General features: G+C 37.9%; 2 protein-coding genes across 3 annotated transcripts in view; one reads left to right on the top strand and one right to left on the bottom strand.

Moving 5' to 3' along the window:
* Positions 1-80: 80 nt before the first annotated feature.
* Positions 81-20,890, top strand: FGFR1OP2 (FGFR1 oncogene partner 2). Of its 2 annotated transcripts, XM_080662323.1 has the most exons (7): positions 81-332; positions 8,040-8,188; positions 10,845-10,962; positions 12,441-12,583; positions 15,156-15,269; positions 17,780-17,893; positions 18,875-20,890. In XM_080662323.1, the coding sequence occupies exons 2-7, from the start codon at positions 8,054-8,056 to the stop codon at positions 19,010-19,012; spliced, it is 762 nt and encodes a 253-aa protein (XP_080518449.1). In that variant the 5' UTR covers positions 81-332; positions 8,040-8,053; the 3' UTR covers positions 19,013-20,890. The 2 variants fall into 2 exon arrangements, with proteins under 2 accessions (XP_080518449.1, XP_080518450.1); XM_080662324.1 differs by lacking the exon at positions 15,156-15,269.
* A 1,372-nt stretch (positions 20,891-22,262) lies between these two features.
* Positions 22,263-25,901, bottom strand: part of TM7SF3 (transmembrane 7 superfamily member 3) — a 32,473-nt gene continuing 28,834 nt past the window's right edge. Inside the window, exons 11-12 of the mRNA XM_080662322.1 lie at positions 25,320-25,482; positions 22,263-24,112 (exon numbers count right to left, since the gene is read on the bottom strand). Of these exons, the coding sequence (XP_080518448.1) occupies positions 23,850-24,112; positions 25,320-25,482 (426 nt within the window). The 3' untranslated portion in view covers positions 22,263-23,849. The remainder of the gene's footprint in view (positions 24,113-25,319; positions 25,483-25,901) is intronic.

Genomic DNA, 25,901 nt, shown 5'->3' with positions numbered 1-25,901 from the left:
GCTTAGACTGGACCCGCCCCCACCTCTCGCGCATGTCAGGGAGAAGCTGCAAGTAAATCTCTTGTGTCTGCCCCCACGGTGACGCGAGGAAGGAAATCTCGCGAGGTTGGAGTGCTGTTGGGAGCGCTAGTCGGACGCGGTTCCCGGTCCAGTGATGGATCCGAGCCCTGCTGACCCCCCAGTTGCCCGCCGACTACCTCAGCCTTGTTCTGCCACTGCTCGCTGAAGAAGCTGAACAGGCGAAAGGACTCTCTTCCCTTGGGTGCATAGGTCCCCGTTGACGGAGGCTTTGAGTCCCAATCGCCTGACGGCTGCGAGGGACTGAGACCAGAGTAAGTGGAATAAATCCAGGGACAAGAACAGGCGGAGGGAGCGTTAGCTTCCTTTCCCTGGGCCGCCCTGGTGCTTTGCTCCTCCTGAGCTAGCGGTCGCCCGCGGCCCTCGGCGTTTCCCCCCGCCGTTAGCCCCTCCTGGGAGCTGAACTTCCTCTCCCCGGCCTCAGTTCTGAGCTCCTCTTTGCAGGACTGAGGTGCGGAAAGTTTAATGAAAAGCTTTGGCCCCGGCCCTCGGGACACGCCTTCCATCTGTTTTCTTGCTGCCTAACCCACCTGGGAGCTCACCGTTGAGGGGAGGGAAAAGGGACCCTTTCTGTTTTCAATTTACCTCTTTGCAGCATAGAACATGGAGAACTCTTTTCTCCTTCTTGAAACTGCCCTCCAAGGATTGCTACTCTTTTCCTGGTTTTCTTCCTGCCCCCTTCTTCTGCATCCCATGTTTGATGTGGTACCTGTATCCAATCCTGCTGGCCAAGCTGGAAACCTTCGTCCTTGATTCTGCATTTCCACTCGCACTGCACTATATTATTTCTTCTTTCCCCAGAATGGTGCAGTTGCCTTCCCCCCAGCTGAGCTTCCCCGCCATCATCCTTCCTAGTGAGTTACCGTTCTGAAATACAAATCTGTTTATATCACTCCCTAAACTTTTTCAGTCACCGTTTTTGCTGACAGAACTATTTCCTAATGGTTAAGCAGTACCATTCAGGACCTTGTACTATCAGTCCCAATCTAGTTTACCTTTTTCGTCTCATCTTGCTTCTCCAGATACCTTACTATCCAACCATACCAGATAGCTGGCTGTTTCCCCAAACATGTTGTGCACTTTCACAGCTGTGTGCCTTTGACATTTAATATATATATGTGTGTGTGTGTATATATATACATATATACTAGAGGCCCAATGCACGAAATTTGTGCACTCGGTGAGGGGGGTCACTCAGCCCGGCCTGTGCCTTCTCGCAGTCCGGGAGCCCTCGGGAGATGTCCAACTGAGGCTTAGGCCTAAGCCACAGTTGGACATCCTTAGCGCTACTGCAGAGGTGGGACAAGCTCCTGCCACTGCTGCTGTGCTGGCCAGCATGAGCCCAGCTTCTGGCTGAGCGGTGCTCTTCCCTGTGGGAGTGCACTGACCACCAGGGGGAAGCTCCTGCGTTGTGTCTTCCCCCTGGTGGTTAGTGCACATCACAGCAACCAGTCGTTCTGCTGGTCATTCCGCCATTCAGTCGATTTGCATATTGGCCTTTTATTGTGTAGGATTGATTTCAGAGAGGAAGAGAGAGAGCGATAGAAACATCAATGATGAGAGAGAATCACTGATCGGCTGCCTCCTGCATGCCCCATACTGGGGATCAAGCCTGCAATCCAGGCATGTGCCTTGACTGGAAATCTAACTGAGACCTCCTGGTTCATAGGTCCATGCTCAACCACTGAGCCACACCAGCTGGGCAGCTCTGTGCCTTTGTATATGCTGTATCATCTATCCAGAATGCTTACTCTTCCTTTTTTATTTTTATACCACCTATCAAAACCCAAGACATGAATCATTGTCACCTCAGACTTCCCCAGGTGACATTGATAATACCACTGTGCTCCCAAAGCACTGGAAACAATTCTGCAGTATTTATTAGGTTGTAGTATTTGCTCATATATGTGAGCTTGAGTTTGGAATCATGTCTAAGTTATCTTTGTAGCAAACGCTAGTCTAATACTTGGTGCCTAGCAGGCATTATTTATGTATACATATATATAAAAACTAGAGCCCGGTGCACGAAATTCATGCACTTGGGTGGGGGTTGTCCCTCAGCCCAGCCTGCGCCCTTTCGCAGTCCAGGAGCCCTTGGGGGATGTCCGACTGATGGCGCCCTCCACTGCCACTGCGCTCGCCCGGCTTCTGGCTGAGCAGCACTCTCCCTGAAGGAGTGCACTGACCACCAGGAGAAGCTCCTGCATTGAGTGTCTGCCCCTTGGTGGTCAGTGTGCGTCATAGCAACTGGTCGTTCCACCGTTCAGGCGATTTGCATATTAGCCTTTTATTATATAGGATAATGTAATAGGAGTCCTTAGTGCTTCTAAAAATCATACAATTTTTAGAGCCAGAAGGAAAATTGCATATTAGCTAAATGGTCACTGACCTGTTTTGGGGGGTTTATTTTAAATTTTTATTTTTATTGATTTCAGAGGAGAGGGAGAGAAAGATAGAAAAATCAATGATGAGAGAGAATCATTGATTGACTGTCTCTTGCATGCCCCACACTGGGGATCAAGCGTGCAACCCAGGCATATCCTCTAACCTGGAATCGAACCATGACCTCCTGGTTCATAGGTTGATGCTCAACTACTAAGCCACGCTGGCCGGGCGACTGACCTGTTTGAATATGAGGAACAGTGGACCGCTAACACACAAGTAGTTGTATTTGTTGATTGAGATTATGCATAATGGCAAAAAAACTATGCTTTTAAATAATTTTGTATTCTAGTATGTGTCTATGTTTGAAAAATAGTGGGCTATATTTGTGAGAGAAATATTTTAGACTACAGACTGTGTTTGGTGTATGTACATCCATGCAACACTTCCAGTGGCTCCTTGGCCCATTGGTTAGAAATCACTGGTTTAGATTAGGTTATTTCCTTCTTGATTTGTCATATCTTTTTGAACATATATGTATATACAACTTATATTTAGCCACAATTCTAAGGTAACATGTGATTTTAAATTATTCTGTTCCTTCCAACTTTAAAAATTCACCTTCATAAAGGTGCTTCATAAACCCTCAGACATGTTCATTTCATCATTTTCAAGAACTGAAAATTTTCTGTGCTTCAAATACCCTGACGTGTCTGTATAAGGTGATTATTTTTATATGTAACTAGAGGCCCAATCCATGAAATTCGTGCACGGGGGTGGGGGGGGGGTGTCCCTCAGCCCAGCCTGCACCCTCTCCAATCTGGGACCCCTTAAGGGATCTCCGACTGCCCGTTTAGGCCCGATCCTACCGGGATCGGGCCTAAACGGGCAGTCGGACATCCCTCTTACAATCCAGGACTGCTGGCTCCCAACTGCTTGCCTGCTTGCCTTCCTGATTGCCCCTAACCACTTCTGCCTGCCAGCCTGATCACCCCCTAACCACTCCCCTGCCAGCCTGATTGAAGCCTAACTGCTCCCCTGCCAGCCTGATTGCCCCTAACCGCCCTCTCCTGCAGGCCTGGTCACCCCTAACTGCCCTCCCCTGCAGGCCTGGTCCCCCCCCCCAACTGCTTTCCCCTGCAGGCCTGGGTCCCCCCCAGTTGCCCTTCTCTGCAGGCCTGGTCGCCCCTAACTTCCCTCCTCTGCCAGCCTGGTCACCCCTAACTGCCCTCTACTGCAGGCTTGATCGCCCCCAACTGCCCTCCCTTGCAGGCCTGGTCCCTCCCAACTGCCCTCCCCTACTGGTCATCTTGTGGTGGCCATCTTTGACCACATGGGAGCAGCCATCTTGTGTGTTGGAGTGATGGTCAATTTGCATATTACTCTTTTATTAGATAGGATAGAGGCCTGGTGCACAGGTGGGGGCCAGCTGGTTTGCCCTGAAGGGTGTCCCGGATCAGGGTGGGGGTTCCCTTGGGGCGTGGGGTGGCCTGGGTGAGGGGCCTGTGGTGGTTTGCAGGCTGGCCACGCCCCCCAGCAACCCAAGTGGAGGCCCTGATATCTGGGGTTTATTTATCTTCTTTAATTGAAACTTTGTAGCTTTGAGCGGAGCCAATCCTCCTGCTCACTACGTGGCCGCAGCCATTTTTGTTGGGATTTATTTATCTTCTATAATTGAAACTTTGTAGCCTTGAGTGTAGGCCTGGGCCGGCCACGGCGGCAGCGAAGCTTGGCTTCCTCCATCGCCGGGAGCAACTCAAGCCTCCTGCTCTTTACAGCTCCGTGGCTGCCACCATTTTTGTTGGAATTTACTTATCTTCTATAATTGAAACTTTGTAGCCTTGAGTGTAGGCCTGGGCCGGCCATGGCAGAAGGGAAGCTTGGCTTCCTCCATTGCCGGGGAAACCCAAGCCTCCTGCTTGCTGCAGCTTTGTGGCTGCAGCCATCTTGGTTGGGTTAATTTGCATACTTGCTCTTGATTGGCTGGTGGGCGTGGCTTGTGGTATAGCAGGGGTATGGTCGATTTGCATATTACTCTTTTATTAGATAGGATCGTATTTACATGCATTTTTTTCTTGATTTTTTTTTTTTAGAGTATAAGTTTATGAGAAAGCCATACTATGCCTTTTTATTTTTCTATTCCCTGTCTATTATCTATGAATTGACATTAGAGGTACCTGACTGAGCAACCCAATAAAAATTTTTAATTAAACTAGATTGTTAACATTTGAAGGCATATCAGTAGTCACAGTATTTCTGTATTTCCAACTATAGGATACTGAATTTTGGGGTAAAAGAGAAAGAAGAGTGACTTGAATTTCTTTAAAATTTTGTTAACCAAAATCTAAAGTTAACAGCTGTCAGTTGCTGTCATAGGTGGGTGGTAGTTTCTCTTTTATCAGCAGCAGAATGTTCTGAACCCGCTGCCAGGAGTCTGACTGTCAGTGTCTTTGGGTAGAGGCGAGTATATAGCTAATGCAGGGGAAAACCTGCTTTAGAAAAATTTCACTAGTGATTTGGGCCCACCTATAGGAGATAATGTAAGTAATAATTAAGCATGATAAAAATAGGTAGATAAATTGGGCATACCCCTTTTTTAATTTTTATTTAACTGTAATATATTTTTAAAACTTGTTTGAGAGTTTGGAAACAACTTCCTCCCACTCCACTTACTGACCCAAAAAGAGAGGGGAGAGGGGAAACACAATGTTTTTCAAAAAAGGTGGCAACGTTAATGCATATTATAAAGCATTCTAAACTTCTCTGTGGTTTCACATACAGGAAATGAACATGCAGATTCTTAGGAACTCCATGTCACTGTTTTTCTGAAATGCTAATAAAATTATGCTTTGAATTACCTGATGTTTAAAATTCATTTCTCTGAATAGCATTATTTTTATAGTTACAAAGCAAACTTTAAATATAGTTTATTTAGATAGTATTTTTTAGCAGTCTAGAGAATATTTTTTAAAGTTAATTTAATGTTAATTGTAGTTGAGAAAGCCTATCAGTACACATCCATTGGTCTTATAATTAACTATAATGTCTAATAAAAATGGATGCTAGGCTTTTACTAGTTATAAGAAAAAAATATTTGAAATTTTGTTATTTCATTCTTCATTTACACTCCCATTTATTTTCTAGTGCTGGCTTGAAATGCAATTTTTATAATATTTTGGAAGACCTGTTGGTGAAATAGAGTCAGAGAATTTGCTCTGTTTTTCCAGCCAGGAAGACTGAGATAGTTTTTATTTAGCTAAAAGCAAATAGGGTCCTGGGAGCCACCTTAGCTCCTGAGTAGAGCACTAGCCTGGGGATTGGAAATTCTATTTCTGGTACTAGCTTTACTCCTTCCTTGCTGCATGGTGCTGTCATTCATTTCCTTTCATTTGGAATCCCTGAGTCTACATATTTCCTCATTGATAAATGGGAATAACACTTGTCCTGTTGACCACAAGACATTATTAGGTAGTAGTCCTCAGGTTCAGAAAGCTACTAATAGTTTGAATTAATTAAAATGATTATTTAGCAGTTTTATTTTATTCTACAGTGCTCTAGAGGTCCATTTGGATTGGTTAGAGAGAAGGCTAAAACTAGGTAAACCAAAATGAAATATCACTTCACGCTTGGCGGAATGACAGTCGTCAATAAATCAACAAATAATAAGGATTTGAAGAAAAGGAAACCCTAATATACTGTTGCTGGGATTGTATCTACAGCCCCTAGGAAAAACTGGAAGTTCTTCAAAAAATGAAAAGTAGAGCTGCTATACAACCCAGCAATTACACCTCTGGGGAATTTATCCAAAAACAGAACAAAACACTAACTAGAAAGATATATTCACTGTATGTTCATTGCAGCATTACTAGTAAGAGCCAAAATATGGAAGCAACCTAGATGTCTAACAATAGATTACTGAACATATATATCTCATGGTGTGTGTGTGCGTGTGTGTGTGTGTGTGTGTGTGTGTGTGTGTGTGTGTGTGTGTCTATATATATAAAAGGCTAAGCGACTGTTCAACCAGTAGCTATGATGTGCAATGACCACCAGGGGGCAGACTCTTAACGCAGGAGCTGCCGAGCTGCAGTGACTTGGCAGTGGCAGTTCTCGGGTGATGCACCCCAGAACCAGAGAGGAGGGAGCCCAATTCCCAGGTACATCACCCGAGATACGCCCTCTCGCAATCTAGGACCCCTCAGGGGATGTCGGAGAGTCGGTTTTGGCCCGATCCCCCCAGGCCAGGCCGAGGGACCCCCACCTGCCGAGGGACCCTGCTCACTCCGCAGAAGCCCTTCGAGCCACAGTGCCCCAGGTGCGGCCAGTGGGGAGGCACTGCGGGAGGTTGGCTCCAGGGCGTGTCCAGCCCATCTCACCCAGTCCCACCCCACCGGCCACCTTCTAATTAATTTCCTTTCAATGTGCACGAATCTCTGCAACGGGTCCTAGTATATATAATACTATAACTAGAGGCCTGGTGCACAAAATTCATGCACTCGGGGTTCTCTCAGCCTGGCCTGCACCCTCTTGTAGTCTGGGAGCCCTCGGGGGATATCTGACTGACGGCTTAGGCCTGCTCCCCTGGGCCTAAGCCATCAGTCAGACATCCTTAGTGCTGCCGTGGAGGTGGGAGAGGTTCCCGCCACCACCGCTGTGCTTGCCAGCTGTGAGCCTGGCTTCTGGCTGAGCGGTGCTCCGCCTGTGGGAGCACACTGACCACCAGGGGGAAACTCCTGCATTGAGCGTCTGCCCCCTGGGGGTCAGTGCACGTCATAGCGACCAGTTGTTCTACCATTCAGTCGATGTGCTAATATTAGCCTTTTATTATATAGGATTTATTATATAGGATGATGTATTATTTAGCAATAAAAAAATAATGAAATCTTGCCATTTGAGACAACATGGATGGACCTAGAGAGTATTATGCTAAGTGAAACAAGTCAGACAAAGGAAGTTTCACATTATAAAAGAAACTTTTTTTTTCTTGCCACTTACTTAGGAAAGTGCAAGAGTTAGGACTATAATGCAACTTCATATAAGAAGCAGAATTTCTCCAGAAGAAGGTTGACAATTGGATGTAGCATGACACATAGAGGCCACTTTGGCTGGTCAGTAGTGTGTGTAAACATTATCTCAGGTCATCTGACCAAGCATAAGCTAGGAAGGATCTTATAGTCAGATTGACCACAGAATACAGATAGTAAAATGACATCTTTCACAAATGACAAGATAGGGAATAGTCTCATAAAAGAACACTATTTCTGTACGATATTAAATGTATCCATTGTATGTTTACTTTTTTCCCCCACCATAAATTCCTGGTATTTTACATGCATTTTTATTATGTCTGCAAATTGTTTGTATATATTCTAATTTCTTCAAGTATTATAAATTCACTTTCAGTCTTGTGCCATCCTAATAAAGCAAAGCTACAGGTGTTCTTAAATGTTTTTCTCTGCCCATACAATGAACAAACCTGTAACAAATGTTGCTGCAGAAGCATATCTGTGTGAACATGAAACTAAAATAGGATGATATGTGACCTTTGTTTTGAGTCTTGATTTTAATTTTTATTATAGGTATTCTTTTAGAAATGAGTTGCACAATTGAGAAGGCACTTGCTGATGCCAAAGCTCTTGTTGAGAGACTGAGAGATCATGATGATGCAGCAGAATCTCTGATTGAGCAGACCACGGCTCTCAACAAGCGAGTAGAAGCAATGAAGCAGGTTTGGTTTTTTTCTTTTTTGTTGATTTTATTTTTTAAAAAAGCAGTCATTGACATTTATGTATTGTTTGAATCACTAACTTCTGCTTAATTAGTATTATTTTTTAATGTTTTTAAAATTTAAAGGTAGCTTGACTTGTATGTTTCAATTTTACTTCATTTTTTGTTTTGTTCAGGTGAAATATGTATTATATACATATATATTCTAAAATCTGTAGACTTGATCACAATTTTTCTGACAGACACACATTTGAGTTTATAAAATACATGAATTTATTCAGTCCAGATACATTTGGCAAAGACCAGATAATGTCATTTACCAGTATAGACACATTTTGCTGTCATAGTTTTTTAATGTGGAAATGTTTATGTTTTTCTTTATAAAACTAGCTAGATGGTGTTATTTAACAATATTTTTTAAATAATGCAGAATAATATCTAGTTTATACCTTTTGCAATTATTGCATTTATATTTGCTACCTTATTTTTCATTAATGCTGTCAGTTAAAGAAGAAATGAAAAGGGCTTCACTTCTTGTTATCCTTAGTGTTGTGTGTAAGGATTTTCCAATGGCCATGGAGTTTAGCTACCATTTAAAGCCCTCTTCTGATAAAAATTTTTAACTCTAAGAGAATTATAGAAGTTCTGATATTATGATGAAGTCAGTAGGTGGAAATGTATATTCATAGCCTGCTCTCATGAAATTCATTCAATTTTTAAAAGGAAGCAATCCTGGGATCCAGCTTTTATCAAAACTACTGGAAATATTGGAACAAGTTTACATAGTTTGTTTTGCAACTCTGTTGCCCTAAAAAGATTACATACCTCCTTAACTGTGTAGCTTGTCATATGTATTCCAGTGAATATATATCTGATATTGAGCTGTGAAAAGAATTTGACAGCTAAATTTAGAACCAGGAATGTTATAATGACTGTGTTACTAAGTGACTCATAAAAATGCCTTGAAAATAAAATTAGATTCCTAATTATTAAAAAAAGATAATTTGGCACATATTATTAAGATATAACTTGCATACCATAAAGTTTATCCTTTTGAAGCGTACAGTTTATTGGATTTTAGAATATTCACAGGTTGTGTAACCATAATCACTAATTCCAGAATATTCTCATCACTCCAAATCCCCATTCTCTCTTCCCCAAGCCATCACTGATTTTTCTGTCTCAATGGATTTGCCTATTTTAGACATTTCATATGAACAGAATCTTGCAATGTGGGGGTTTTTGTGACTGATTTAACAATGTTTTCAAGGTTCATCCATATTGTACCAGGTATCAGTGCTTCATTCCTTTTTATTACCAAACTAGAGGCCCACTGCATGAAATTCGTGCAGTCTGGGGGTCCCTCAGCCCAGCCTGTGCCCTCTCGCAGTCCGGGAACCCTCGGGGGATGTCTGACTGATGGCTTAGTTGGACATCCTTAGCACAGCCACAGAGGTGGGAGAGGCTCCCACCACCACCGCTGCGCTCGCCAGCCATGAGCCTGGCTTCTGGCTGAGCGGCGCTCCTGCTGTGGGAGCACACTGACCACCACAGGGCAGCTACTGTGTTGAGCGTCTGCCCCCTGGTGGTCAGTGTGCGTCACAGCGACCAGTCATTCTGCCGTTCGGTCAATTTGCATATTAGCCTTTCATTATCATACTAGAGGCCCGGTACACGAAATTTGTGCATGGGGGTGTGTTCCTCAGCCCAGCCTGCACCCTCTCCAATCTGGGACCCCTCGGGGGATGTCCGACTGCCGGTTTAGGCCCGATCCTACAAGGATCGGGCCTAAACCGGCAGTCGCACATCCCTCTCACAATCCGGGACCGCCGGCTCCTAACTGTTTGCCTGCCTGCCTGTCTGATTGCCCCTAACTGCTTCTGCCTGCCAGCTTGATTGCCCCCTAACTGCTCCCCTGCCAGCCTGATTGATGCCTAACTGCTCCCCTGCCAGCCTGATTGCCCACGACTGCCCTCCCCTGCCAGCCTGATCGCCCACAACTGCCCTCCCCTGCTGGCCTGGTTTCCCCCAATTGCCCTCCCCTGCAGGCCTGGTCCCCCCAACTGCCCTCCCCTTCAGGCCTGGTTCCCCCAACTGCCCTTTCTTGCAGGACTGGTCCCTCCCAACTACCCTCCCCTGCTGGCCTGATTGCCCACAGCTGCCCTCCCCCGCTGGCCATCTTGTGACGGCCATCTTGTGTCCACATGGGGGCAGCCATCTTGTGTGTTGGAGTGATGGTCAATTTGCATATTACCTCTTTATTATATAGGATAATTGACATAAAACATTGTATACGTTTAAAGTATACAGTGTGATGATTCGATACACATATATTGTGAAGTGATTGCCATAATAAAGTTAGTTAGCATTTCCCTCACTTGACATAATTACCTTTTTCATGTGTCAGTGAGAACATTTAAGATGTACCCTATTAGAAACTTTCAAACACAGTATTGTTAACTATAGTCACCATGCTGTACATTACAGCCACAGAACTTACCTTACTTGCCAATTTTTTAATTGGGTTTTCTTACCATTCATTTAGTTGTGAGAGTTATTTATATATTCTGGATACTAGACCCTTAACAGATATACGACTCAGATTTACATTTTCAGATATTTTCTTCCCACATATTATTTTTTAATATTTTCATTAGTATCAGGAAGAAATTCAAGAACTTAATGAAGTTGCAAGACATCGGCCACGGTCTACATTAGTTATGGGAATCCAGCAAGAAAACAGACAAATCAGAGAATTGCAACAAGAAAACAAAGGCAAGATATATTATTACTACATATAGCAAATCAAAAGAGAACTTTACTCCTGGCTGGCATGGCTCAATGGTTGAACATTGACCTATGAACCAGGAAGTCACGGTTCAATTCCTAGTCAGGGCACATGCCCAGATGGATTGCAGGCTCCCTCCCCAGTGTGGGTTATGCAGGGAGTAGCCTATCAATGATTCTCTCTCGTCATTGATATTTCTGTCTCTCTCTCTCCTCCTCCCTTCCTCTCTGAAATCAATAAAAATATTTTTTTAAAAAGAGAACTTTACAATTGTACTGTCAACTTGGGATCAATTAATATTGTCAAACATGGTGAAATAATCAACTAAATTTACTTTTTGATGTTAATCTCATCTCAACTTCATAGGTCTAAATCATATTTATTGCCCTTTTTCCTGTTCTACATTTGAATATCTGCCTTGCTTGGAGCCATCTTAGATTCTGACTATAAATATTCAGTTTGTGCCATTGTTGTTACCTATGAAATAACTCAATTGTATTCTCTGCAATCCCACCACTTTGTTTCCCAGTTTAGGTGTTCATATTCTCTTCCTCAACTATCCTAATTGTCTCCCTGATTCCATCCCGTGCAATCCATCTTCAACACTGGCATCAGATTGATTTTTTTAAAAATTATCTGATCATATTATTTTGCTTAAGAACCCTCCTTGTACAACATCAGGTCTTCAAATAATGTCAATTTGTTCATATTTCGTTATAATGTTGATGAGATGATGTAGGAAGTTAATTCTTTTTTATGTCTTTTAGACTTTGGTAAAATTTTGTTATATGTCATTTTGCTTAAAGTCACAGAACCTATCAGTTTCCTTGTTTACTTATTTCCTTATCCAATGGCCTTCAAAGTCAACTCCAAGCCTTCTTTTCTTTCTTCTTTCCATACCTCTCTTCTCCATGAAACCTTTGCTTTTGCCATCCCAAACTAGTTCCTAAATGTACTGTTCACTTTCATGCCTCCCTACTTAGAATGTTTTTTTATTTTTCAGCTCAAGGAATGCAGGTTCACCTCAGTACCATACTTCTGTGAAGTTTTCACCAATTTCTCCTCACAGACTTCTCATAAATATTTGAGTAGAGCGCCTCTCTGCACTTAACCACATTGTATTACAGTTATTTATGTATTTGTTTTCTCCACTACACTCTGAGCTCCATGGCCTTTTGATATTCCTAATATAGACCATCATCTGATACCTAATTGCTATTCAGTGAATGGATATTGAAATGATTCTCAAAAAATGAGTTTTAAATGGTAATTTAAAAACTAATAAAGGACTCCATTTGATATCTTTTATTTCTATACTACCCTATATAGCTACATTTTTATTCATCAGGTTTTCTTTTTAAAATACCCTCTTTATAAGTTGCTTTTTTAATAAAGTAATATGGAAGAGAATATTTTATACATCTTTAACTCAAGTTTCAATAAGATATACTGTTATTCTTGATAGAATTACGTACATCCTTGGAAGAACATCAATCTGCCTTGGAACTTATAATGAGCAAGTATCGTGAACAAATGTTTAGATTGCTAATGGCTAGCAAAAAAGATGACCCGGGTATAATAATGAAGTTAAAAGAGCAGCACTCAAAGGTAATCCATTCTATAAATATAATTAGAAATGGAATAGAAGGAAAATTGGTTAACCTATTTTTTCATTTCTTGTTATAGATCATTTTATTTAATTTACTCTTCTAACTACCATTGTTCCTAGTAGCTTTAATATATATTAAAAAGTAAACTTTATTTGGGAAATAAAGGTAAGTATACAATTCAAATTTATTTCTATAAGGTTATCTGCTTTTAAGAAATATTTCTTTAGATTTCTGTATTGACATCTGTTGCAAAAACAAAAATTGGAATTGAACACAGATAAAGTTAGATTTGTTTTTCTTAAAACTATTTTCTGAATAAGGCTGATTCATCCAAACTATCATCTTGATTATAATGGAAAGAACATGGGGTCAGGGAGAGGAAAAGAACCAACACATTAAAAATTTGCTCTCCTCTCCCCGAATCACATATCAGGAACATAATTTTTAGAGATAGCTGAACTGGTTTAAAATTAGTGTTTTTCCTTCTGTTCATTTGTCCTTCCTGTGTCTGTTCCTTTTGTGTATGTCCCTTGTGTTTGCTAACAACTGCTATGAAGAAGACAAGTAGAATAATCTTTACCATTTACCTTTTATTTTACACTGAATTTTAACTGCTGATATGGAATAAAAATATTAGGATAGATTGTAATTATGAGGCCATTTTCTATAATGGTTAATGGTGAGCTAACTATTAGTAGTTATAACTAATATTATTTAAGAAATATTGATTGTTATAAGACATTTTTATCTTTCTCAACTATTGAAACACATTTTAGATACTTTGAAATGTTTCTTCCATCTTGGGGCTTGTAGATATTTTTAAATTATTTATTCTATTAAAATTAAATACCTAGTAAGTAGATCTTTGTGTGACAACTTTGCATATTTGAGGAAGTTAGTAGTCTTGTGTCAAATAATAAAGTAGTAAATTAATAAATATGAGTTGAATGTTAGTTAATTATGCTGTATTCATCTCCTAACCAAAAGGAAAATGTTGGGTATTTAAGTAGCAATCCTTTGAGTGTAAAATGTATCTGTTGTTAATGAGATTATTATAAAAATATTCATATTTAATTGTATAACTTAAGAGGTTTTTTTAAAGGTACAAAGATGAATTAACTTAAAATTATTGGTTAAAAAAATGTAATCCTGAGAAATTTTAGAAGTCCTTCTGTTTATTAATCTAAGAAATAGCCCTGGCTGGTTTTGCTCACTGGATAGAGCGTCGGCCTGCAGACTGAAGGGTCCCGGGTCTGATTCCTGTCAAGGGCACATGCCTGGGTTGCAGGCTCAATCCCCAGTGTGGGGTGTGCAGGAGGCAGCTGACCAATAATTATCTCTCATCATTGATGTTTCTATCCCCTCCTCCCTTCCTCTCTGAAATCAATAAAAATACATTTTTAAAAAATAAAAATAAATAAATTTTTTAAGATCTAAAGAGAAGAATACTTTGACCAAAAAAAGTGCTTAGAGTAAGATACTGCAGCTTGCTTTTCCCATCTGGTAGTAGCTATGACAGAAGTGAATGTTTTCTGAAACACGTGAGATTTTACCATTCACCAGAGAGCTGTTTTATTAATTAGCAAAGTGAAATATTTCTTAAGATAGTTATAAACCATCTTTTTTTATTATATAAATTAAGTTCTTCATCATATGTGCTGATCCTTACCTTCCATAAAATGACTATTCAGTTACTTGTTATTAATTCTAACTAATACATATTAATGTTTGTGATTTTGATTTTCCCCAAAAAGGAGACACTTTGACTCAATTAAACAAACATCTATTAATACTTGCACTGGCTTAGTTATTATTAATGATAGGATGAATGAATGAATAAGTTCCATTATTCTATCATAGGAGCTTACAGTATAATGGGAGATACAGATACAAACATAACTATCTGATATAAGGTCAGATGTGAAGAATCCTAAAATAGATATATGAATTATTACAGGAATACTAGAGCAGTGGTCGGCAAACTCATTAGTCAACAGAGCGGCAAACCGCGGCTCGCGAGCTGCAGTTTACCGACCACTGTACTAGAGGAAGCAAGATTAGTTCTCATGAAGAGCATCTGGGAAGGAGTAAGGAAAGGAAGAAATACAACTAAATTCAGTTTTGAATTAATTAGTGGGGGTTGGGCATCAACAAGCAGAGGTGGGTGAGCAGAGAAATTGTGTGATTAAGGTGCAGAAATAGGAGATTCTAGGACATGTTTAGGTACTAGTGCTCTGACACCTAAACACAAAAATAATTTTATAACACATTTAGGACTTACAGAGTCACACATAACAGCATTTTGAAGTAAGAGATCCTTTTGGGACTACTGTAATACAGAATTTTGCCCTTAACCTAAAAGTTTTTGAGCACACATTTAAAAATCAAAATGAGAACTCATTTTCATCCAAATATTCATTTTATTCATTATTTTTGAACAGATGCCTTTTTGGAAATCTTAAAAAAGCAAACATTTCAAACAGTTGGCTAACAAGCATGAACTAATACTCATTCAGTTTTTAAATTACGGATAATATCCGTATTAACATTATAATGACTCTGTACTACAGATTGACATGGTACATCGTAACAGCTCCGAAGGATTCTTCCTTGATGCATCTCGACACATCCTTGAAGCACCTCAACATGGACTGGAGAGGAGGCACTTGGAAGCAAATCAGAATGTACACTATATAAAACAGTCAATTTTGGGGGTGCGGATGGAAGGGGGACTCCTTTTAAAGAGTTTCTTTACATTGAATTTTTCTACCAGATTAAATCAGCACATAAATGGAATTAAGTTTTAAAATGCTGTGCTAGCCATGCAAAAATATTCAGTGTAGAAACTTTAAATCTGTCATTGATTCTCTGTGTATTGTATCATACACATCCTGTTAGATAAGGGCAGGCCTTAAAGGTTGTTCAGGCCAGCTTTTCATTTTGCTGCTCTTATTCACTGCTGCTGCAAATTTAGTAAACTTTAAACAGTTATTCTCTTTCTGGACATCAAAGATATGTTCTTGGCAGTCATTTTAATCGGATTTTACAAAAAGATTGTTTAAATTATTAAATGAACTGTTTTAACTTAGATTTTTGACAGTTTGTTGTCTTTAGTTTGAGTTTATAATAAAATTAAAATGCCTTTGTTTAGGTGTTATTTATTAAGTGTAGTATAGTATCCTCTCCATTGTGTTTTAACTGTTTTTTGTTTGTTTTTTACCTTACTTGTAGCTGGTCTTTATTGAGCCAAGTTGAAATAAACCTAAGCAAAAAAGTTACAAGTGAAAGGCATGTCAAGACAGTTCAAGAATTATTTTGCTGACACTTCTTGCCTTCAGTTTTGAAAGCACAGGTCTGGCCTCTTGTGCCCAATAAAAGATCTATGATAGTTCTCTAAAGATTTTATTGTAATAAGTGAATTATCCATGAACTTGGCCTATAAAAATACTGCTCTGATTGAAGAATTGGGGTGTGTTTTTTTTCATGATGATTTTATTAGAATAGACTCTGTCCTGAAGAAAAAAAAAATGGTGGTATCTTGTTTTCTTCCATTTTAAAGGCACAGAATTATTTGCTTCCTGTGTAGTCATTTAACCTAGGTCAGTCCCATAGGATATCGAATCATAAACTGAGATAGCTGTTTGTATTCAAAATTTTTACTCATTACCCTTATTCAATTTGTCCCTGCAGTTATCTGTATTTAACTTACTTTTAAACATTACATGCTTCCTTTATATTGGGAGGGATTTTAATCATTTTTAAGAATATGACAGATGTTTGTCTTGATATCATTCTTGCTACCATAATCTAATTTGGGGACATCCAATAGAACTTTTTGAAATGATGGAAATGTTCTTTATCTGCACTGTTCAATATGGGAGCTACTAGCCACATGTGGCTTTTGAGTACTTAAAGTGTCACAACTGCAACTGAGGAACTGAATTGCTAATTTCTTTAAATGTATTTGACTTTAATTCATGTCAATTTAAATAGCACCATATTGGACAGTGTCAGATCTATATTTTGCCTTTTCTGTGTACTAGAATTGTATAGATTTCCCCATTAATATAAGGACCTACATTTTTGTTGGTTAAAGTATTAAATGTGTTTGCTAAAGTTATTCCTATTTGTTCTTCACCTTATTTCCTCCATAGTTTACTAGTTTTGCGGGGGTGGGGAGTGGGAGGGAGGATCCTACTCAAATCCTTTGTACAGTTAGAGAATATACAACTACTTAAGAGACTTAATGTTTATTTGGGGAGCTATTATCTTTTATATTTACTTTTGGCCTTAATATAGTAAAAGAACCCTCAATTGCCAGTAAACAATGGTTTGTAGAAGGTTTTCATTTAAAAAATGATTATTCTTCAGTTTATGTTGATTTTAAATGTTTTGTCTGTATCTTTCACTTGACTGTAAGCTCTTTGACATCAGGGAACATGTCTTAACAGAATTCATATTTCTGTTGCCTAGTACAGGTGTGCAAAAAAAGAAAAATGAATGGGATTGGAAGAAATTTGTGTTACTTGTTGTACCAAAAAAGTGGATGTCTATTTTATACTAAAATTATATTTTGAACAGTTCGCAAAGAAGGCCATTTAATATTTTAATACTTAAAGGCAGAACTATGTTCATTTTACTCAGTATGTATTATCTATTATGTACTGAACACTAATAGGCAAATATAAACAAGATACAGTTTCTGCTATCAAAGAGGATTATAATCTAGAAAGTTTCTACATTGGATTGAGATTGATATTTAGGTATGGGTAGTACAGAAAAGATTTATAAATCATGAAAACTTCAGGGAAAAGAGGTGGAATATGTCAGAAAGTTTTATCTTTCCCATTACTTTGACCAGTAATATAGGTAGGTGCTAAAAATAAAATTTGCCGATCATTTGTAGTGGTGAAAGGAATGTGAAATATGAGTTCTCTTCGTACGACTGGGTTTACTTAGATTATGCTGCTTAGTCTTAATTCTAGTCCTAAAATCTGATTTCAAAAGCACAATCATGGTCTGTCAGCTTTCTTGTAAAAATCTGTTTGTTATATTAATTACATTCATGTTAAATGGCAGTATGTGAATATTACATTCATATTAAGTGGCAGTACAGATTTTATGAAAAGGAGAGGATCCAAAAATAACAATAAGATAGTATTTCACTAATTTGCAACTCCCATCTCTTTTTCAGGAATTACAAGCACATATTGACCAGATAACTGAAATGGCAGCAGTAATGAAGAAAGCCATTGAAATTGATGAGCAACAGGGTTGTAAGGAACAGGAAAGAATATTTCAGCTTGAAGTAAGTTTTAAGTTGTAAAAGTAGGTGAAACTGCTCAAAGATCTTTGCCAGAAAATATATCCCATAAATTATTGTCCTTTATTTTGTGTAGTGAATGCATAAACCATTGTTGAATAATCCGAATCAGAAGAATAGACTTTTGTACTTTAAAAGCTTCATTTTGAAATTATGATGGAGAAATTGGTTATACAGGGCCAAAATTATTTCTCTCTCTAAGCATACAAGATTCAAACTTTTCCAGTACAGGGCCAGATAGTAAATTTTTTAGGTTTTACAAACCAGACAGTCTGTTGTAACTACTCAACTCTGCCATTGTAATGCAAAATTTACAGTAAAATTTAATTTATAATAACAGGCCCCAAACCAGGCTGTAGTTTGCTGATCCCTGCCTTTTACCATTGAACTTAGAAAGTAAAACCAAAGACAGAGTGATAGAGAATAAATTATGAAAATTATTTTTAAATGTGTGCACATTTCTTATAGTAACTACAAAAAAAAAGGCAAAGTTGTTCACCAGTGCTAGATTTGGTCACTTTCCTTTTTGAAAAACATCATGATTTACTCAATCAGCCCTGTTGTCAAATTCCTGTAAGGTAAGAAACCAGGTGGCTTGTCTTGTATCCCATGCTATCATGGAATAAAAGAAGTAAAGTATTAAGAGGTTCTAGTCCCAGGGTATTACTCACAAACTTTCTGAGTGTATATAAATATAAATCTAGATGTTAAAATAAGGCAACTTCTGAGGTTCTATCTACAATTATAGCTGCATAAATAAGACTGCAGAGGTAGAAGCCATTGAACACAATTCCTACCTTTTTAAAAAAGTGTTCTCTAGATTCAGGTTGTCAACTTCAACTGCATATGTATCATTTAGTGCATTTCTGTCCATTACAGAACTTGCTTCGTATTTGTTATATGTTTGTGCTCTTGTAGCTAGTTAACTTGGTGGCTGCATCTTTGTCTTTATTTGTTTTCTTATAGCAAGAAAACAAAGGCTTGAGAGAGATTCTTCAAATAACCCGAGAGTCGTTTCTGAACCTTAGAAAAGAGGATGTATCAGAAAATACTTCTTTGTCAGCATTAGTAACCAATAGCGACCTGAGTCTGAGGAAGAACTGAAGAGTCCGAGTTTCTTCCAAGGCTCCAAATGATCCCTGGGACTGGTCTACTGACATTACTGAATTAACAGGAAAATCAATCTCATGCTACTCTTTTTTCCCCTATAATATGTACAGTGCACTGTAAATGACATTTTTAAGAGGTAGCAACAAAAAATGCATAGTTCATAGTTATAGACTTTATTCCAAAATACAATTGAAAAGTAGAAACTTAAGAGTTTGTTAATTGCTGAACAAATTGAAGATTTTTACACGACTGCTGAACATATCAAGAGCTTCCAGTAGTGCTGTTGGCTTTCCGGATGATACTTGGAAAAACAGGAATATTCCCAGTAAATGTGTGGGAATTCATGAAGTTATCCCAATTTTAAAATACACATTTTGCCACAGTTTGCTGAATGGAAGATCATCATACTAAGTTTTATCCTCCCTGTTGGGTGTCAAAGTTAACAAATAGATTATGTACCATGAGACTTCAGCTTTAATGATTGCCTACCTACCTTCCCGTTAATTTAAATTCTTGTCCAAAAAAAAATCAGTTTGAAAGGCTGTAGGAATTCTTATATAACCATAAGCAAAAGAGGTCATTTAATTTTAGCTAACTTACCATAATACTCAGCAAACAATTGTCCATAATTGCTAAGCATATGAGATAGCATTTCAGGAATTAAAGAGAAGAAATACTACTTTCTAAGAAAGAAGATCTTATAAAAGACATATTTAGTAGGTTAAACTACTCTGAAAGAATAAGTTTTGGTTTTAAATCATTAATGAGATTTTTCTCTTATGTGGTTGATATTTAAGGATACTATGTAGCTCATTTAGCTAAAAGTTGAAATATTTGATAAAGCAAGCTAGGTATGGTTATTTCAAAGTAAGTTGGGACATCCTCTGCCTCATTGAGTCCTTTTTTAAAAGTAACTGTTAAGAGACATAGAAAAAGTAAATTAAAATTAAAAAAATAATTTCTGGATTTGTTCTTAAAGCACCCATGTGGTCCTCATAACCTATGAGATTTTTCTTATAACTTTCCATTAAAGAGGGACAAAAAAATCGATGGAGTTGGGAGTATTTGTTTTATTTTTTTAATAAAATATATATATCCAGTATGTAAATTTTTAAAAACCACCAAAAATAGAAATGTGCATTATCAATTGAAATGTAATTTTTTTCTTATTTTTGGTGATTACAGAATAAAAGGATCAAAGAAGAGTCAGATATAAATATATTATGCTCATTTATACTAAATACGTATTAAAATTAGCAAAATAGACAATTTACTTTTGAGTAAAAATTTGTTAAATATTTACATGGTAATTTTTATGTATAATTTCATATATTGGTAAAATTAAAACTACTTTTCAGAATTTTTCTATCTTAAGTTTGGGGTAAGTGGGATTGATAGGGCTGGTTGAATAGAAAAGGGCTATTGACCCAAACATTAAATTGATTTTTGTTCTCATTCAGAGGCCTTAATGTTTTATAAATAAATGACAGTTTTTATTTTTTAACTTTTCTATTCATTTTTAGGAAAGTATTCCTTAATTTGATGGCACATTCATTCATATAGTTTTTATCCCAAGTTAGAATTAAAGAAAATAAGCTACACAGTTCAGATTGTCTGAGGCAGTTTATTGAGGCAGCTCTATTATAAAACATTACTTGATAATTATTTTTGTAAACCAATAAGTTGAATTAATTTATTCTTAGTCTTCTTACTTGGATATAATTCTAAGATCTTGCTGTTTAAAGACATTTACTTTGTTATATGAAAACAGTTTTCCACCCCATACTTTTTTGTTAAGCAGAACCTTACATTCTGAAGGTATGTAGTGCATAGGAGCCTATTTTATCAATAAAGATGAGTGATTAAAATTGATGTGCTCTCCAAGTTAATTTGAAAATAATGCTTACATTTATTTTTAGGGTTTTTTATCTCTTCTTGGGGTTGTAATGATATTTAATAACAGGTATCAAATACATCATCAAGGAGTGAACTTTATACTAAAACATTCTATACAAATGCTGCTGTGGAGATAAGTATGGATATTGAATTTTGTTTTTTAGTATTATGTTCTTTGAAATGAATAACAACCTAGGACCTCAGAGAATTAACTTGGAAAAAAAACATGTTTTCACTGTGTAAAATTATAAACCCCCCCCCTCAAAAGAAGAAATCATTACAATATTAATATTAGAAGCCTCCTACCAGTTCACCAGAGAAAAATGGGAAGTAATCAATGATTTACATTTTCATTATGATAGAGCAACAGCACTATTTGGAAAGGGAGTCAGGCATCCCAAATTTTGGTCCGGGCACTATTTTATAACTGACTTCATATAATTGGCTCCTTCGTCAAGGATTTCCTAATTATTCTCACCACAAAATCAAAATATTTATGATACGATAAAATAAAGGGTTCAGATAACATGATTTCTGAAGTTCATTCCTGCCCAGCCAGTGTGATTCAGTGGTTGAGCATCGACCTATGAACCAAGAGATCACTGTTTGCAATGAACTTGTGCATATATGCATAACCCATGGTGAGGGCCTGGAGCGGGGGCGGAGAACGGGAGTGGGCTGGAAGAGGTTAATGTGAGGGAAGGGAGGACCTATGTAATACTTTCAACAATAGAGGTTTTTCTAAAAATAAAATCCAAAAAAAAAACGAGATCATGGTTGGATTCCTGGTCAGGGCACATGCCTGGGTTTCTGGCTTGATCCCCAGTTAGGGGGTGTGCAGGAGACAGCCGATCAATGATTCTCTCTCATCATTGATGTTTCTCTCTTCTCCTTCCTGTCTGAAATAAAAATATACTTTAAAAAAAATAAAGTCCTTTTGTGGTCTAATATTCAGCAATTTCTTTGTTAGAATCAGTTTACTGTCATCTTCTATGGAACTCAACTGGTCTGTAGCACTGGTGAGCTACTGTGGTTTGGAAACATGGTAGGTAGCCTGTAACAGGTTATCAGAAACAACATTTAAAGGACAGTATACTTTTCCAATATTATTACTTTCCTTCAGTTTGACATACCTGAAGTTCTAATGAACTAATCCACTAAAGACATTAGCTTGCCCCAGATTTCCTTCATTTCTTCTGATTTCATTTGTGCTTAAACCAACGCTTTAAATATTTTTTAATTAAATAGTTGTTTTTATAGCTATGAAACTGTCCTCTTATGTCTTGTTAAGATGGTACAAAGATAGTTGGCAAAAACATTTTATAATAATGAAACTTTAGCATTTTTTCAAAATAGGAATTTATTATTAAAAAATTGTACAAACGAGCTTTTTAATACTCACAAATTAACATAAATTTTAACAATTTGTATCCCCCTCCAAAAAAGTGTGTTGTGTCTTTACAACCTTAACTGGCAGTGCGTTTTGATGGTATAGAAAATAACTCAAAAACATTTCATAGAATGTACCAAGATATGGCAGAAGTCAGAATCCCTACGGTGAATTATAAAAAAAAAATTTCCTTCAAGTTTAAGTGTTACTGCAGTTATATAGTGTGGATTACAGAATAAATCATTTCCAAGACACTTTCAAAAGTAAAAGTTGAAAATTTTCCAGCTATCCGAAATTTCAAAAATCTATTGTGCTTTGAAAAATCTCTTTAAAGCAGCATCATTTCAAATGGTGGTTAACTCACAAATGTGCATACAACCACCCTGTCACTCAGGCATGTCAAGAGTCCAAGGCAAAGCCAGTGGCAGAGGCTCTGACAGTTAAAGAGAAAAGGCCATGAGGCACAGGTATGCAGCCCAGGGCATCCAGGTTACATTCTCATGATGGAAAAAAAAAAATGGTTAAAACTGAAGGGACTTCCTTACAAATGCCAAGCCTCTACTTCAAAAGTAGCTCCATTAAACACTGAGTGCTTTGACTTCATCACTTTAAAACACAGATGGTACAAAGGGCTTCATACAGAGATTTTTTGAAATTGTATTTTACATCAATGCTAATAACTAATTCAACAGAACTACAAAATGCAGGTAAAGATTAACGAAACAAAAATTCATGTCACTTAATATGGTTTAAATTAGAGATCAGCTATCAATACTTTTAAAGGGCCAGAAAAAAAAACAGGCCATTATTTGGAATATAAATTAATCATCCATATAAAAGTTCTGTTATCTATATAAATTTGATCTATTTTCAAATTGAAATAATTTAGCTATTTAAATTACCATTTTAAACAAAAAAGCAAAAAAAACGGTATCTACTAAACTATACATTTAAAATGACATGGTAAATGTGTTTTTTATCACAAAAATAAGCAAAAGAATGACACCTTTTGTTACTATACACTGTTTTTAAGTTAGTTCTCCTTTTGTACTCAGAAGTTCAAAGACCCAGTATCAAATCCCTAAATCTAAACAGTAGCAAAAAAATCAGTCTAACACTTAAACCACCCTCTGTGCCCCTGCCCCCCAGGTTTAGACGGACTAAAGTGTGAGCAATTTTCAAGGACTTGTGGAAAGAAAACACCAGGGCTTTACATGAGAATCAGTTTTTTAATTTGTGTATATGTGTGTGTATCTAATGGAACAAGTTGATCATGTAAACGAAGAGGTAATTTCTCAAGTATTTTAGAATAAGGAAAAGCTTCCCTATCACCAATGTTTTGGTCATCTTTTTCATCACTTAGAATTATCATAATCTCCTTGGCACGTCCTTACCATGCATCGGTAAGGACATCGCACATAGATACACAAGCCTGTTTTCTTACTAGACTTGCACTGGAGATTGCTGAAGCAGGCTGGGCACAAACACCAAAGCTGAGGCAGTGCCTGTGTTCTTCAGGATCACCCTGACCAAGCCCTTTGGCATCTACAGCAGCAGGGGTGTTCTCTCTCCAGCTGGCTGCTCCTTCTGGAAGAGCTCTCTGATCTGGGTTAATCGGCCATAGAGCCTCTCTCTCAATGGAGGAATGTGATAGCTGGGATCCAGAATGTTGGTCACTCTGCGTTCCCTCTCTCGTTTCCATAACTTGTACGGGTGGGGAGGAAAACACGGTCGCCCTCTTTCTCTCCGAATCTGCAACGTAATTCCACTTACAGCCAGCATGCCCCATACTGCCAGGATAATAAAGTCTAAAAAACAGTAGAGCACAGTTGGAACTTGTATTTCAAAACCAACCAGATCTAACATGTAACCTTTCATATCCTAAATCTATGTCATCTTTTCTTAGTAATATTAGCCTTTGTGGTGAGTTTGTCCAAACATATGTTATTTCCTTACTTACAAACCAAAGAATGAGTGAAGAAACTATAATCTTATATTTGAAAATAGGAATTTCCTATTACAGTCATATGAAAGTCCAGACAGCTTATAAAGGAACCAATAGTTTGGGTCCTTCATATTCCAATATTTTATGACCAGTGGCCACAGGCACAGTTGTTTGTTGTGTTTTCCACAAAGGGGCGGGGAAGAAGGCAGCATTCTAGGTATACCTCACAAACGTACATCCTGGAACACTGGACGCTACCATGCTTGCTCTCTTTTTGCCCCATTCGTCACCCACTCACATAGAGTGCAAGTAGAAATGCATGAAGATATGCAAAAAGTTGTACTAGTAAAAGGCGTGGCAAAATAATGTCTTGTATGTAAAACTTCCAAGTCATGTGGATTTCAAGGTCTCTACCATCAACCTCTTATCCAACGAGGGGGCAGGCTCAGGAGAGTAGAAGGAAAGATTTGTGCTTATACATGTTTAGTTCTAAGACATGCTTTTCCATCCACCATGTTTTAACATTTCTGAAACCAACATATCTTACAATCTTTGTGACCATTTAATTTAGTGGTCTTTTTTCCTTCAAAAAGTTAATGGAAAATCTGTAATGGGTAGAAATCCTACAACTAAGGAAATAATATACTTACTAAAAATCACTTTCACTTTCTATTAGCAAATTACATGCTTTTTTAAAGGAGGGAAACGGAATAACCTAAAAAAAACCAGGTTTCATTCTCATCCCTCATCCCACCCCAATCCACTGGGTGCCATCTTTATTCTCAGCATTTTCTTCTCAACTGGAAATTGACCAGGTAAGCCTAAGTAATCCTGATTTAGAAATTTCTTAACGAAGTTCATTTAGTAGATTTTTAGAAGTATGAACTTTAACCACCTAACAAATTTAAATTCTCTGCTTCTATGGTCATGTTATTAACAGCATTTGAATGGTGTTTGTTTCCTCCTTGTGTCCAGCTAACCTTCTTTCATTCTATTACCAAGTGCTTCTGTTAGCACAGGTGAGCCAATATTCCTGATTATCACTCCGATTCTTGGATTTAGGGTCTTACCATTAGTTTGAAAAGGCACATTTGTGAAAGCTCTGCGGAAATGAGGGTTGAGTGCTCTCTTGAGTACATTCAAAGCGATGTAAGAAAGACTTGTATACATGTAACTGTCAATGGCCAAGACCACCGAATAGGAGCCAATGAATCCACAAGTCAGGATGTTCAGCTGTGGAAGAGAGGGAAATTTTAGGCTTTATCTCTCGTAGAACAAGAATAGTTGCTAACTCTTATCACTGGCCTCAAACACAGGGAATCACTTCTGCTCACATGAAAAGGACCAAGTCTTAGAACCGAATAAAGGTTACCTATAAACTAAGAACAATCTTTGACACCCATAGTAAGTTCTTAAAACACAGTTTACCTTATATAAAAGGTATCTTCCCCGTGAAAGAACTTCAACAATAAAGTTTAATTAAACGAAGAACCACTCTTTTGCAGAGATGGCTAATAATCCATCAGGTTGTTGCATTACAGCAAGCCAACCTTCTCTGCTCCCACTGTTAAAAGCATATTTTTAAATTTTATCTTTTATTGAATTTATTGGGCTGACATTGGTTGATAAATTACAAAGGTTTCAGGTACACA

The sequence above is a fragment of the Plecotus auritus genome (assembly GCF_963455305.1).
Source record: "Plecotus auritus genome assembly, chromosome: 3".
Taxonomy (NCBI): Eukaryota; Metazoa; Chordata; class Mammalia; order Chiroptera; family Vespertilionidae; genus Plecotus; species Plecotus auritus.
This window is presented reverse-complemented; position numbering and strand designations above follow the sequence as displayed.

Coding starts and splice junctions, on each gene's coding strand:
- FGFR1OP2 (XM_080662323.1), top strand. CDS start 8,054: ATGAGTTGCACAATTGAGAAGGCACTTGCTGATGCCAAAGCTCTTGTT. Junction 8,189..10,844: donor GAGTAGAAGCAATGAAGCAG/GTTTGGTTTTTT, acceptor TATTTTCATTAG/TATCAGGAAGAAATTCAAGA. Junction 10,963..12,440: donor ATTGCAACAAGAAAACAAAG/GCAAGATATATT, acceptor TATTCTTGATAG/AATTACGTACATCCTTGGAA.